The 14487-nt window shown below is 38.6% G+C and overlaps 1 protein-coding gene across 3 annotated transcripts in view; it reads left to right on the top strand.

The window, feature by feature from the left end:
• The window catches only part of ADAMTS9 (ADAM metallopeptidase with thrombospondin type 1 motif 9), a 176543-nt gene that overhangs the window by 45144 nt on the left and 116912 nt on the right, over positions 1-14487 (top strand). For all 3 annotated transcript variants that reach the window (XM_037040884.1, XM_037040885.1, XM_037040883.1), the window contains 4 exons: positions 38-143; positions 5356-5502; positions 6727-6868; positions 8820-8933. In XM_037040884.1, coding sequence (XP_036896779.1) covers positions 38-143; positions 5356-5502; positions 6727-6868; positions 8820-8933 — 509 coding nt within the window. The remainder of the gene's footprint in view (positions 1-37; positions 144-5355; positions 5503-6726; positions 6869-8819; positions 8934-14487) is intronic.

The raw sequence follows: 14487 nt of genomic DNA, 5'->3' as shown, positions 1-14487 counted from the left end.
TTTTTCAAGTAAATCCTTGTTGTTTTCCTCCCAATAGGCCTTGCTGAACTGGGATCCCTTTGTGATCCACCTAGAAGCTGTTCTATTAATGAAGATAATGGACTGAGCACGGCTTTTACAATAGCCCATGAACTGGGCCATCTGTATGTTTCCTTTCCATATTTTCGTTGAATTCAGAGTGACCTAAAACTTTTCTTCCTTCACAACAGTGAGCCTTCCCTAAACTTTAGAGGGTGGGAGACACTTCTTGAGTGTTTTGAGTCATAGAATTTGTAGGATTGAAGGCCTTGGAACCTAGCTGGGAGAAATAACTTCATTTCAGAAGGCTGAGTGAATGCAGTGCACCCTCTTTGGCTATAGCTCATGAGGCTCTTTGGTTAAACTGCACACATTTTCTATGAAAAGTCTAATATTCTCCTTTCCTATTGGCAATTGGAGGGAGTGGGCCTTTCCAAACCATCCACTGAAGCCAAAGACATGTTAGCTAGGAGAATGTTATGACTTGGCGTCTTTGTCTCGGAGGGTTCCCATTATTGCCCAGGCTCACAAGATTTTCACACAGCCAGATTATTCCTGGTTCTAGTTATATAAGTCTATATACTTTAGACAGTTAGCCTTAGGAACACTGAAATCTCTCATGGAAGAGAATGAGTAAAGATGGAGCAAAGAAAACATTTACTAATTGTGGTCACTAAGTGGTCGTTATGAAACTGGCTTTTCCTTTTTGTTCTTTTAGAGACGGAGCATGGCTAGAACATGTAGCAAAAGAGTGTAAATTTGCTAGAAATTATTCTGATATTTGAGCTGCATTATTTTCTTTCTAGAATAATTAAATTACTTATATCTTTATGAAATAATTTTCTCAGATGTTACTAATATAGTTGTATATCAATTTTCAGGTCATATGTTAACTTTATAACTACACTCATCTACTGAGCACACTTTCTCATTCACCAATCTTATGAGAACGCCTATGTGCAGTGTGCCATGCTGGGCATAAAGCAAGGTGCACATGCAGAGGTACCGCCAATTCGGTTCAACAAATAATGAATATATTTAAAAACTAGTACCTTTCAAGCATATGTTAAGTATATACCACCTTTCTTTTCTCTAAAGAAAGTGTTATCAGACATCCAATATTTATGGCGCAAAAAAAGCTTGGCTTCCCATCAGACAGTGGTGGCAGGCTAGGATCCTATTAGTCAGCTTTCTCTCTGTCCTTTTGGTTTCTGAAATGCTATCGTGAAACTCAAGGATTTCTTGGAACTGAGTTTGAAAACTACTGATCCCATCATTGTTTCCCAAAGTGCATCGTCTTTAGCACTACTTCTGAAAGAATGGTCTGTGAAAACAAGAAAAAGAGTTTATAGTCATGATTTTTAAAATTTTTCAACTACAGTTTACATACAATATTATTCTGTATTAGCTTTAGTTATATAGCAAAGTGGTAAAAAAATCATGCAATTTACAGAGTGGACCCCCACTGCTTTCCAGCACCCACCTGGCCCTATACATACTGATCACAATATTACTGACTATACTCTCTATGCTGTAATCTGCATCACTGTGCCTATTCTGTAACTACCAATTTGTACTTCTTCATCCCTTTTCCTTTTTTACCCAGCCCTCCAACTCCCCTCCCCTCTGACAGCTGTCAATCTGTTCTCTGTACCTATGAGTCCTTTCCTATTTTGTTTATTAGTGTATTTTGTCCATTAGATTCCACACATAAGTTAAATCATATTTTATTTCTCCTTCTCTGTCTGACTTACTATTTCACTGAGCATAATACCCTCTAGATCCATCCATGCTATTATGCAAAAAAAAGTTTTGTAGTCCAGTGATTTTTAAATTTTTAAAAATTTATTGGGGTGACATTAGTTAAAAAATTACATAGGTTTCAAGTGTACAATTCTGTAATACATCTTCTGTATATTGCATTATGGTACTGTGTCTTCACTACTCAAAATCTAGTCTCCCTCCATCACCATTTATCTCCCCTTTACCCTCTTATACCTGCCCCATGCCCCTTTCCTTCTGGTAATCACCATACGGTTATCTGTGTCTATGAGGTTTTTTCCTTAATTTCTTCGCTTTTTTTAACCAACCCCCTAAACTTCCTTTTCTCTGACAGTTGTCAGTCTATTCTCTGTATATGTGAGTCAGTTTCTATTTTGTTTGTTTATTTTGTTCATTAGATTCCACATATAAATGAAATCATGCGGTATTTGTCTTTCTCTGACTGGCTTATTTCACTTAGCATAATGCTGTCCAAGTTGCTTCTCACCCTTTTGAGTAATATCAAGTGTAGGATCTGTTTTTATCAGTTTAACAGTAAAATGATTTTTAAAAATGTATGTGTAGTCTACCCCTGATTGGAGTCACAAGGCTAAATGGTATAAAAGTGAAGGCTTTGGCAACTTCTGTGTTAAATTGTTGGTTTTGTGTAACTCAGTTTTCCCAAACTTATTTTAGCAGAATCTTTTAGGGATTTTTGTTTGTTTTGCATAAAATTTAGTAAATTTCTTTAGAACTTTAAATAGGAGGATAGATTTGACCATGAAGAATTGGTTGCATTTCTACAGGACAGCTACTCCATTTCTAGGAAATAGAATTGGAAAACTTACAGAGATGGGAAGGTATTCAAAGGGCACACAATTTTTATTAACATTTCTTCCTAACATATGGCTAAGAAAAATATACCACTTAAATAAATATAATTAATTTTCCATTAATTTATTTCTAATAAGAGCTTATAAACTTCTTTAGGGAGCCAGCTTATAAAGTTGACATTTTCAAGAAAGTGAGAATATTAAGTAGCAAAAACTAAATATTTTCAGCTGTAGAGAAACCTAAATGCATCATTAACAAACATCTTCCTGGCACAAAAACCATGTTGTTGGCATTGTTTTAGGAGCTTTCACTTATATTATCTCCCTTAATCGTCATTATCCCCACAGGTAGGTATTATTGTTTCTCTGTGTTTGACTTAGCAAAATTAGACTGGGCTCCTAGCTCCAGGACAGACAGCGGCTGAGAGCCAGACACCCAAGTTCTGGACTGAATCGTTCCACATTCTGCTTGACTTGAGGAAATTGTATGCTGCTTCCCTACCTGTGAAGTAGAATAGTACATATATTATCTCAGTTGTGTCAGGAAGTGAAGTATGGAATAGTTAATGAATGATATGTGTTGTTATTTAAGCAAAAGGTATATTCCTAACACATTAAGAATTACTTTTGTTTTAGTGCTTAGTCTCATAGAGTTTTGCTCACATTTAAGGAAGTGAAAATCCACAGATTTTCTAATGAATCTTTTAAAAATTACATGCTAAATTGTACCAGTCGTGAATTTCTGATAATAAAAAACCCAACAGTTATTGAAAGAGAAAAGCAGTTGATCTTGTATCTGTTCTGTTGAGCATTACTAGCTGCTTCAAAAACAGCTCCTACCTTCTTATACAGCTTCCTAGACACAGAGTCTAAGAGGAAGAATTTGGGAGGTCAGTTACCTATACTCGCTGTAGAAACCTTTTCGCAGTATTCCTGACAATTCCGCAACTGTCTAACAGCAGGGAATATAGTTTATGTATATTCCCCAGCAAGAGGTTTTAGAATCAGACTGAAGTGGATTCCAATCCCAGCTCCCCCATCTTAGTGCCGATGACCTCCATCAGGTAATTACATCTCAGTTTCCTGACTTGTAAACTGTAGACAGTAATCGTATTAGTCACTAGGTCAAATAGCTAATTACGTGAAATAAAGCATCTGACACATTTAACACACTACCCAGGGTGTTGTGAATGCAATGAAAGTTTTATTGTTGTTTCCTAAGTGCTTAATGTGTATTACCTAGCTTCTGCTATAAGCGCATGCAGCTGACATTTGAATGAAAGGAAGTTTTTTGTACATGAGGAAATAAACTAGATTTTGTCAAGTGCTTGTGAGGGTGGGGGGTAAACATCAGCCCCCTTGCACTAAAGAGAAACAGCTAAACTAAGATTTGGATGTTGTGCTTCTTGGGTTTGTTGGTATAGGCGGGGTACTGACTCAGCAGCTGGGAACTAGAAACCTGGGCGGTCATTGTTTTAGGAAAATGGACTCATATGCAATAAGAACTACTTTTAAGTTCAACTGAGATGGTTTGAGTTTTTCCATCTCACAATTTCCAGCAGGGAATTATTCCATCTGTCCATTATTGTGGGGCCCAAATTTTTAAAAGAAAAAGAAAACCAAATGAGAGAAATCAATGGACTGGACTTCATAGGCTTTTATCCCACCTTTACTTTCATATGAAACAAGTCTACACTCTTCTGACTCACTTATTTCCATATTTCAAGGTGAACTGGTAAAGGCAGTTCCTCCTTAAATGTTCAGTTAATCATATGCATCAAGTTTGTGATTGGGGAAAGTCATCCAGAAAGGACAGCCAGTGGATAAGTACTAAAGCTGATAATGGCATGTAAATCATACAGTTGAGGTTTCTGGACTGACAAATGCTTCCTATCATATTTCCCTACTTTGTCTGGCAAGTATGTGGTAATCCTGTGGCCAAGTTCTTTCCCAGACCCAAGAGGAGGACATTGATTACTTCATCACAGCCTTCTGGGGTGGTGGGGAGGGACAGAGGCAGAGGAGAGGAAACCTGGGTTAATTTAAAGTCATTTTATGCCCAACTTTTCAGGAAGCCAGTATCAATCAATTGATATTGGCATGAAGCAAGAAACGATTTGCCATCTTTGAGTTAAACCAATTAAAGTGGAGGTCTCTCTCTGGTTTTCATGCTTTCGGCCTTCCTTAATTGTTTTATTGTTCATGAACTTTGCAAACCTTTATAATGATATACCTACAGGGTTATGACCTTTTGTCAACCTGATCTGAAGTGGAGGAGATGCCAAGACGCACAGTGAGCCTCTTATTAGGAAACTTTGGCTGCAAATTTTGACATTTGACTGACTCTTAATATACACAATGTTATCATAACCTGCCAAATCTTGCCTGTATAAATTGGCCTTTAATCGCTTATTAGGAACTCCGACTACTGTATTCTAGCACCAAATACAGAACGTTCAAAGCTTCTGCAATTCCAGAAAGTACACTTAAGCCACATAATGGCTCAATCCACACTTTTTATGCATTAAAAGCACTGCATATTAAATTGAGTGAAAATTATATTTTATCATAACTGCATCTGCAATTGTCTAGTTTTGTTCTGCTTACCAGGATTCAGGTTTTTATCCACAATGCAGTAGTCAGTTTAAAAAAATTTTTAGACATGTACATTCTTGAAAGCAATTATAACAGCTCAATTCCTTTGTGTTTATTGACAGTCTCATCCTTGTCTTGTTGGCTTTAGGTTTAATATGCCTCATGATGACAGCAATAAGTGCAAAGAAGAAGGAGTAAAGAGTCCCCAGCAAGTCATGGCTCCAACATTGAACTTCCACACCAAACCCTGGATATGGTCAAAGTGTAGTCGAAAATATGTCACTGAATTTTTAGAGTAAGACTTGAACTTTGCTTTAGCACAGACTTCTGGTGTGTAGCCTCCATGTAGTAACCTAATTGTGGAAAAGAAAATGTAGAATCAAGCATTCTTTCTGCATTGTTGTTTTTGTTGACTGACATTCCTTGAAGGAGGGGAAAAAATTCTCTGTGCCGTCTGTGCCGTTTATGTCCTTGCCGCAGTTTAGAAGATTACAGACCGAGCTAAAAAGAAGGTTGGGATCTCACAGAGAATGTGTAAATGTTGCTTCATTTATGGTAAATATAGGAAATCTAGATGTTCAGGTATTGGGAGAGGGACCATGAGTGGGATTACATGATGAAGGAAAGCCACAATATTTATGACCTTTGACTTAGTCATTTTGGCTTGGAAAGTGGTAGGATAGTGAGACAATCCCAAAGAAGGTTATCTGAGCAGATGAAAATTGCAGCAGTCCACCCTGTTGTTGAGTGAAGGACATTCTCCCTCCCTCCCTCCCTCCTTCCCTCCCTCTCTTACATACACATACACACCTTCTCTCCTCTCTTTTCTTGTTTTGTTTTTTAAGCTTCCTGCCAGGCTACTTAAAGATCCCATTACATTATACAATATCCCTGTGTCACAGATTTATTGCTTTTCTCTCCCAGAAGTGCAAAAGGTTAAGTGATTGTCCTAAGGTCACTGGGTATATATTTTTGCAACCACAGGGAAGAAGGCGTTTTATTAATCAGAACTCACTGGGTGTGAATTTCATCCAGAAGTGTTTGTAGAAATGTTAGAAGAACTGGAGGGCTGTTGTTTTTCCTCTTTAATCAGAGGATAGCTGTTTCTTGCCACAGTTGGTTAATTCACTGATCTATTCAGTAAACATTTACTAAACATCTGTTGTTACAGAAGATGAAAAGACACTATCTTTGCCCCTAAGAAGCTTACAGCCTATTGGAGAAGATGGTAAAAAAGAAATAAATATATAAAAAGATAATTGCCTTGAAATGTTATAAAAGCTGTAAGAGGTACACATTTCCTGCTGTGTTGTATCCATAGCCAATCAGTATAAAAACATATATACTAAAATGTAACTTCAGCTCCTAGACTTAACCTTGGATGAAAAGAGTAAAACAAACATAAAGAATTGTCCTCTCCACCATTATAATGGCAGATGGCCTTTCCTTTAATCTGGAGGTGTCGACAAGTCATGTGTCGCCCACTGCTCTCATCATCTGTACTTTTTGCTTTCCATAGCATTGGTTACGGCGAGTGTTTGCTTAACAAACCTGAATCCAGATACTACCATTTGCCTTCCCAACTGCCAGGCCTCCTTTACAACGTGAATAAACAATGTGAATTGATTTTTGGACCAGGTTCTCAGGTGTGCCCATTTATGGTAAGTGTTTGGAGGTTGATTCTGGACCTCTTTTTAGTCAGAGTTTTCCATTAGATTTTCACTGTAATATAAACCACTCATGGAAAAGTTGAGAATGGTCCATTGACTCTTAAGGATAATACTAACAATGATGGTGATAAGCAGTCACAATACTCAGTGTTGGATGGTGCTTTGCTGGCCCTTTCTCATTTCACTCTCAGGACAGTCCAACAGGGGGATGCCATTATTGTTTTCTTCACACAGAGGGGAAAGTGAGGCTCAGAGAGGACACATTGCAGAGCTGTGATGGCAAGAGTTCAGCCCGTTTCTCTCCTTGTCTCCTTTCATGACCATTGACCTTTATTATAGGGACTTTTCTAGATGCAGTAAAAGTAATCCATGGGAAAAACCTGTTTCCTTGGTCTAGCTTGTCAAACCTGGGTGCTGTGACCACCTGGGGCTTGCAGTCATTTCTGGTGGTAGCTCAGCTGGTGGGTGTGTGATACTTTGATGTATGTGTTATAGACATTTGGACCAATAATATGATCTAGTGGTTATCAGATTTCAGATGTGCAGAACTGTGCTTCTATGGGGTGCCCCATTCTACCTCTTTGGATGTATGTGTGTGTTTGTTTTGCTGAAAGAAATTTCAGAGATTGCATGGTGAATTGGGAAGTACAGTGATTCCATGAAAATAATTAAATATTTTGACTAAAATTTATTCATGATTATACTTATTTCTGTGCTATTCATTATAGTGAACATTAGGAGTAATCCAAGTGCTGTACAATAAAATGGTTCAGCAAATTATGGTGTTTCTGTTTAGCAGAATACTACACAATAATTAAAAATTAACTACACATAGGAACATGTTCCTAACTTTTTTTAAGTTAACGAGATAAATAATTATTTTGTAGAGTATGTTCTCAACTGTAAAAGGCAAGAAACTAGGAAAACCTGGTAGTTTGAGACTTTTCTATTTAAAAAATAAATTAGAACTTTCTGATTTTTTAAATTATGAGCATGGTTTAGTTTAATAATCAGGAAAAAGTGTTTAAAATGTATGCTCTGAAATAGAGCTAAATGTATCAGTTTGGGTAAAACTAAAAAATGCTGTGTGTGAATGCGTGTGAGTAGTGAGTATGAGCAAGTTACAAAGCCTATCAGTATATTCTGAAATGCTGAATAATACTGTTTGCTTAAAGTTGAAATGCATGTTATTGTTTGATACTTACATATTTGTCACAGAGCAGTGGGAATGACAGGATAGCCACCCTTCAGGGCAGTGTCGTCTCTGGGAGAAGGGAAAGGGCTTGGGGATTAAGGAGGAATATACTGGGCCTGCACCTGGGCCTGGGGACTTTCCTTTCTTTAGTTGGGTGGTAGGTTCATGCTTATTCGTTGTTGCTATTTGTGCTTTTTGTATGCCTGAAATATTTCACGATATTTTGTCCCTTCTTTCCTCTGATAACCCGTAAGGCCCTAGTAAACAGTTATTTTATGACCATGATAGTATACGGACTACTACGACACTAGTTTTGCCATCAAGCCAAACCAAAACTCAAATCACAGCTAATCACAGCCTCACTCTGAACCTAATCTCCCGACACAGCTCCTCACACAGCTGAGCCCTTATCACACCGCTCCAGTGTGTGAGTGCGCATGCTCCTTCATCTCTGCCCCAGTGTGCTCATCAGCAGCCAGGGAAGGGGTTACTGAGGAAGATGCCACAAAGTGATGTATAGAAGCCCCTTTTTTACACCATTTCAAGTCCTACCAGGCATGCAATTGTGCCTCATTTACTGCTCTCTCTATCCCTTGGAATACTTTATCACTTATCATACCAGGAAATAAAATTCCTTTCCAATCTATAGCACATCATTGGCAAAACATTAACTGAAACTAACCCTTGCCTTGTTTGATATCATCTAACCATGGTGTCACTGAATTGTCATCTCACTGAAATGAGCAGATGCAGTGCCGACGACTCTGGTGCAATAACGGGGACGGAGGGGACGGAGCGAGCAAAGGCTGCCGGACACAGCACACACCCTGGGCGGACGGGACCGAGTGTGAGTCTGGAAAGGCAAGTAACGACCTAAACTTTCCTTCTCTTTGGGGCCAGAAATGGGCAAGATTTTAGCTGCAGGCTCAGTCACCACTGTTTAGAATGTAAATAAATGCAGTGTTTTGGCATGAATAATACTCTTTTGAGGCAAGGGGTTCAGCTTTGCTATTGAAAATTGTGGCAACATTATTGTGTACTATTGATGTGTGAGACGAGGCTATCATTATTGCCTCTGTTTTAAGACATACTTTTTCTCCTCACATTTCTGAAATTCCAATGTGTACTTTAATTTATGGGTACATTTAATGTGAGGTAGCGTTTTTCTTCTTTCTGTCTTTTTTGGGGGTGGCAGTGGAAGTCTATTATTAAATGATGAAGCATCTTAAAATCAAAGAAATCCAGAAATACAGTAAACTTATTGTGTTCACTGCTGGCTTTTCCCAACCTCTGTCCCTTTAAGAAGCAATGATGTCACCTGGGATATATCCAAGTCCAAATTCTCATTTGGTTATCTTGTTTTCCACTTTGTTACTACCCAAACAAAAGCTACCACTTGCATAGCCCAGTGATAAATAGCAATGTCCCAGGCACCTCGAGTATGATCAGTGTAACCTGCTTCACCTCATGTCCATCTTAAAAAAAAAAAAACAAGGTACTCTATGATAGCATGATTATCACTCAAAAATTTTGTGAGAAAATGTTTTAGACATAAACCCTGATTTTTTAAAAATCCATGTGAAAAATGGCATTCTGTCACTGAACAACAACGCAATCCTTAGACTATATTCTGAGCCTTTTGTCTTCCTTCCATATATTTTTCCTCTCTTCTTCCCATTGTCTACTTTGCTCACTTTTAATATTTCATTCTCATCTCACTTTTTCCCCACTTCATCTTGTAGAATCAATGACACCAGGACATTTCCATGGAAGGAGTACTAAAGAGATGACAGAACTTAATTCTTTTTAACTCGATTTTATACACAGGAAACAGAAAAAAATAAGTGACTTGCCCAAGATTGCACAGTTCATTCAGGGCAGAGGCCCCCGACACCTGGACCCCTGCCCTCCCTAGTTCCCTCGTTTGTTTGTTCTGAAGGGGCTGAAGTGTACTGTTGTGGCTATAACTGAGCTCCTTCAGTTTTCAGTGGTCAAACAGGGTGACTGGTGGTATCGTCACTCATCTCTCATGTAATAAAGTTACATGATCTGGAGGTCATGAAAGATATTTGAAAAACACAAAGCTCAATACAAAAATAAAAAATTACAATGAAGATGATTTTATACTTGATTTGGTGACTAAGCCACCTCGTTATCATTTCTTAATGGCTAGGACCTCAGCAATTAAGAAAACACCTTTCCCCAATAACAGCCTCACCAAAACTATATATAGATTTGGCATAACAACTTTGTGCCTTTCATTAGCTTAAAAAGAAATACACCTCCTTGGTCATAGCAAATCTTTAACTTTTGGGTGGACATTTAACTCAATGTGTTGATGGCTGAGAATCATAGCTTTGAGTGGAAATATGTTTCTTAGATTTCCATGGCAGCCGTTAAGAATTCACTCATTGTTAGGAGATGAAGTGGCCTCAGAGTCCTTCTAAGCACAGTGACCCAGACAGCTGCTACCAGTTGATGGGAGACGAGAGTAGACATGATACTCATTTGATGATTTGGTTAGTTGGCTTGATATAGAGCCATCCAACTATATTACTTGTGTTGAAACTATTTAATATTGGAAAAAGTCACTGGTATTGTGTTGTGGTTTTTAGTGAACCCGAGGCACCCACATAATATGTCTATTTCTGACACATACTATTGCTTTAAAAACCATAACAAAGAAGGATTCTCAGTAATATGATGAAGTGAATTATATTTAGTACAATTGTCATCAACAGGCTGTGCAGTGCCACGTAGTGACATGGTATCCCAATCAGTTGGGGAACACGGAAGAACTTGGGACGATGTCTATTGTCTTGTCTAATCATCTGTTTTTTAACGGAAGCAGAAGACAAGGGTTGCAAGCTAATCTTACACCTGATGGATGGGCTATTTGGGATATCTTTCAGAAAGCTTTTTCCCTGTGTGTTTGTGTTCAGCAAGAGTCGGGGACTTCGAGGCCTTCCAAAAGGCCAGTTCTGAACACTTTCAGAGAAGCAGCTCTGCAGAGAAAATGATAGGTACATTTTTAGTTGTGTTTTAGAAAATTGAGTCTACGGCCATACCACCCTGAACGCGCCTGATCTCATCTGATCTCGGAAGCTAAGCAGGGTCGGGCCTGGTTAGTACTTGGATAGGAGAAAATTGAGAAAAATAAAAAGTGGCCAAGTCTAGTAGCTTTTATTAAAGATGTGGGTAAATGTGTTTTTTCCCGTGAAGAATATTTATGCATTTTACAAATGCCAGAGATGGTAGATTCTCTGAATGAAAGAACCAGAAATTCTCTGGTTCTTTCATTTTGTTTTTGTAGAATTGGCAGTAAAACCATATGCCTTTCTCTAGCAAATTCTGACTCCCTTTACTGAGGGGTTACTTTTTTTTCTTTCTCTTCTTTCTTCCCCGCTCCCTCAGCAGTGATCTGTCTTGGGCAGCTGACATGGTGTTATTTTGATGAATGACTCTAATGTCTCTTTCTTTTCTTCATTCTCTTGTTAAGTCCATTGTTATTTTTATTTTAACCCTGTTTGTGAGTCTCAGGTTTGAAACTTTTGTTTTAAATCTCATTGGTATGAAATTGATCACCAAGTCCCTTCTCCAACCTTTTTTCAAGAGGGTTTGTGGGTGACTTAGGTAGAATATCTTTTAAATGGCTCCTGGACACTTTTAGGAAAGGCTGACTATATTTTGGCTGGGACCCCGCTAGCTGCTTAATGCTTTGGTATGACCTAATGCCAATTCCAGCATGTCCTTATTGTTTGTCAAATGTGCTTGGGAAAATGAATGATTTTGGTACATTTTTGCCAAACAGCCCCAGTTTCCAGGATCTGTCATCTCAGGCACTTCCTCTCCTTTGAATACCCATCAAAGGTCATTTCAGTAAGACAGGTTTCATCTGAAGATCAGTTTTGGGTTAGAAGTTTTATTTTAAAAAGGAACCATGTGAGGACATTCGAGTGCAGTGATGAATGATAACACTCTAGTAATGCCAGCACCCATGTCCTCAGTTTGCTCTGAAGTTTATTGCTTGTTCTTGTGCAAGTAGAGTCTATAGGATAGAGAGGTCAACAGACTGAAGACTTAAGTGTCAAAAGGAGAAAAATGTATTCCCAGGTCGTTTCTCATTGTGAAACCCCATGAATCTTCATAGGATTTTTTCCTGACTTTGTAGAACTTATAAAATGTGTATGTGGCACCAACACTTGAAGGCTGAATTTCGGTGTCAGCTATGACCTCAGTTATATATTAATTAGAAATTTTGTTCAGGTAAGACCCAAGTATCATAGTGTAAGAAAATTGGCCTTCTTCTGACACACACACAAAAAGCTAGCCCAGAATTAAACAAGTTATGGAGCTGCTGCGGTAGCTCCACAAAATCATCAGAGACTCAGACTCCTAATTTTTTTCTGTTCCATTGTCATATGCAAATGGTCTTTCCCCTCAAAATTACAAAATGGCTGCAGCAGTTCCAGCCATCAAGTCTGAGTCTTAGGCAGAATGAAGCCAAATAGCAAGGAACAAAGGGGCAAAGGAACCTTCCCAGAATCTCACCCAACAAATCCTGCTGACATCTCTTTGACCACTCATCTCTGTACAAGAATCTGGGGAAATACAGATTCTGTACCAAGGATGAAAGGAACAATGGATATCAGGTGGATAATTTAGTCTTAGCCTTACCTGACTATTTTATTTATTTGCTTTTGTTTTAAATTTCAGTCTTTATTTAGATGTCAAAAATTGTTTGCATTTGCTCACAGTTGAGAGAGACACAGCATCTGTCACAGTTAAAAGGGCACTATGAAGTCAGATTGTCTAATGATTAGGCTCCGTCTGTTACTGAGGTTTGGCCTCAACCCCCTTTTGCCACCATTTTCTTTTCTGTAGAAATGGGGGTAATAATAGTACCTATGTCATAGTGTGCTATGAAAGTTAAGAAAGTTTATATATGCTTAAAACAGTGCCTGACAAATACCAAGCGTAAATGTTTGCCATTATTATTACTAACTTTATTGAAGTGTGGTCCCTTATGTGCTTAGCTGTGTATTAGGTGCTGTAGATATACTGTCTTATGGTATCCTCAAGACAACTTTGGCAGGTAAGTATTTTTCCTCTGTGGAAGCAGAGTTCAGTGACTTGCCCAAGGTCACAGAGTTTGTGGAAGCTAGACTTTTGCCTGCTAAGCTTTATCCCTGCATTGTCCAACATGGCAGCCATTAGGCACATGAGGCTGGTGAGCGCTTGAAATGTCAGCCTGAACTGAGATGTGCTTAAGTGAAAAAAACATACCAGGTATTGAAGACTTAGTATGAAAGAAGTATTTAAAAGCTCATTTCCAATTTTGTATTGACTCCATGTAGCAATAATGTTTTAGATGTGTTGAGCTACATAAGATATTAAAATTAATTTCAGGGATTTTTTTACTTGCTTTAATGTGGCTTTTAGAAATTTTTTAATTTGTTTAAATGCATGACGCAAGTTACATTTTTACTAGGTAGTGGTGCTCTGGACCAAGCCACTTCTCTCATTTATCTTCATGTGCATATGTTTCAAGAAATGTTCAAAAACGCTATAGAGACAAGCATACAGGAATTTCAGGGAGTGATGTGATCACTTCTCCCTCTGCCCCCATTTCTCAGATATGGAGTTGCCCAGAATTCTTTGGACTGAGCAGAACCTTTTAAGCCTCAACCAAACAGCCCAGGGAAAGGGATGTGTCCTCAGATACTTCAAGAGGATAATTCCAAGGGAGAAGGCACAGCAGAATAGGGAAATTTAATTGTACTCTTCAAATAATTTTTCCACAAGCCTTTCCTGGGACCAGCCATGCAGACTGGGACCTTCACTTGCCTCTTTTTTGTCCACTTTCCCCACATATACCCTCCTCCCCAGCCTCTGTGGCTCCACACCTGTGTTCGCCCTGTGGATAAATCACGGCAGAGCCACTAGCTCTGCTTAGAGATCTGAGTGAGCTGCAGGGTGTCACCCTCCTGCCTCCATGGCCGCTGCTCTTCCTTTGTCCCCTGCTCAGTGACCTCGGCTTTGTGTAAAGGCCTCACACCCGACAATGGCAGAGGTTTGAAATGGGCTTCTTGACCCCCTTGTCCTGCTGAGGACTTTTATTTTTGTTTCATTGTAAATATCATGGCCTTCTTCCTGCTCCAGGCTGAAGAATGTGAAACCACTGGGATCAAAAAAGGAATCAAGTTTAGGGCTCTCTATAATGTGTCCATTTTACGTTAATGTTGTCTGTGCGCCTTCTTGGAATGGGTATATAGGAATCCTATAATTAGCTTTTTTTCCTTTTTCCATGTAATTGAAATTGAGTCTTCAAATCCATGGGAAGCAATAAAGCATTATCTTTTTAACAGGTTCACAATATCTCTGAGTCTAGTTAATGGAGATTTGCTATGCAAAT

The sequence above is a fragment of the Sturnira hondurensis genome, unplaced genomic scaffold, assembly GCF_014824575.4.
Source record: "Sturnira hondurensis isolate 20B ecotype Veracruz unplaced genomic scaffold, ASM1482457v3 Scaffold0002840, whole genome shotgun sequence".
Classification (NCBI taxonomy): Eukaryota; Metazoa; Chordata; class Mammalia; order Chiroptera; family Phyllostomidae; genus Sturnira; species Sturnira hondurensis.
The sequence above is the reverse complement of the archived record's forward strand: the minus strand, read 5'-3'. Positions and strand labels throughout refer to the sequence as shown.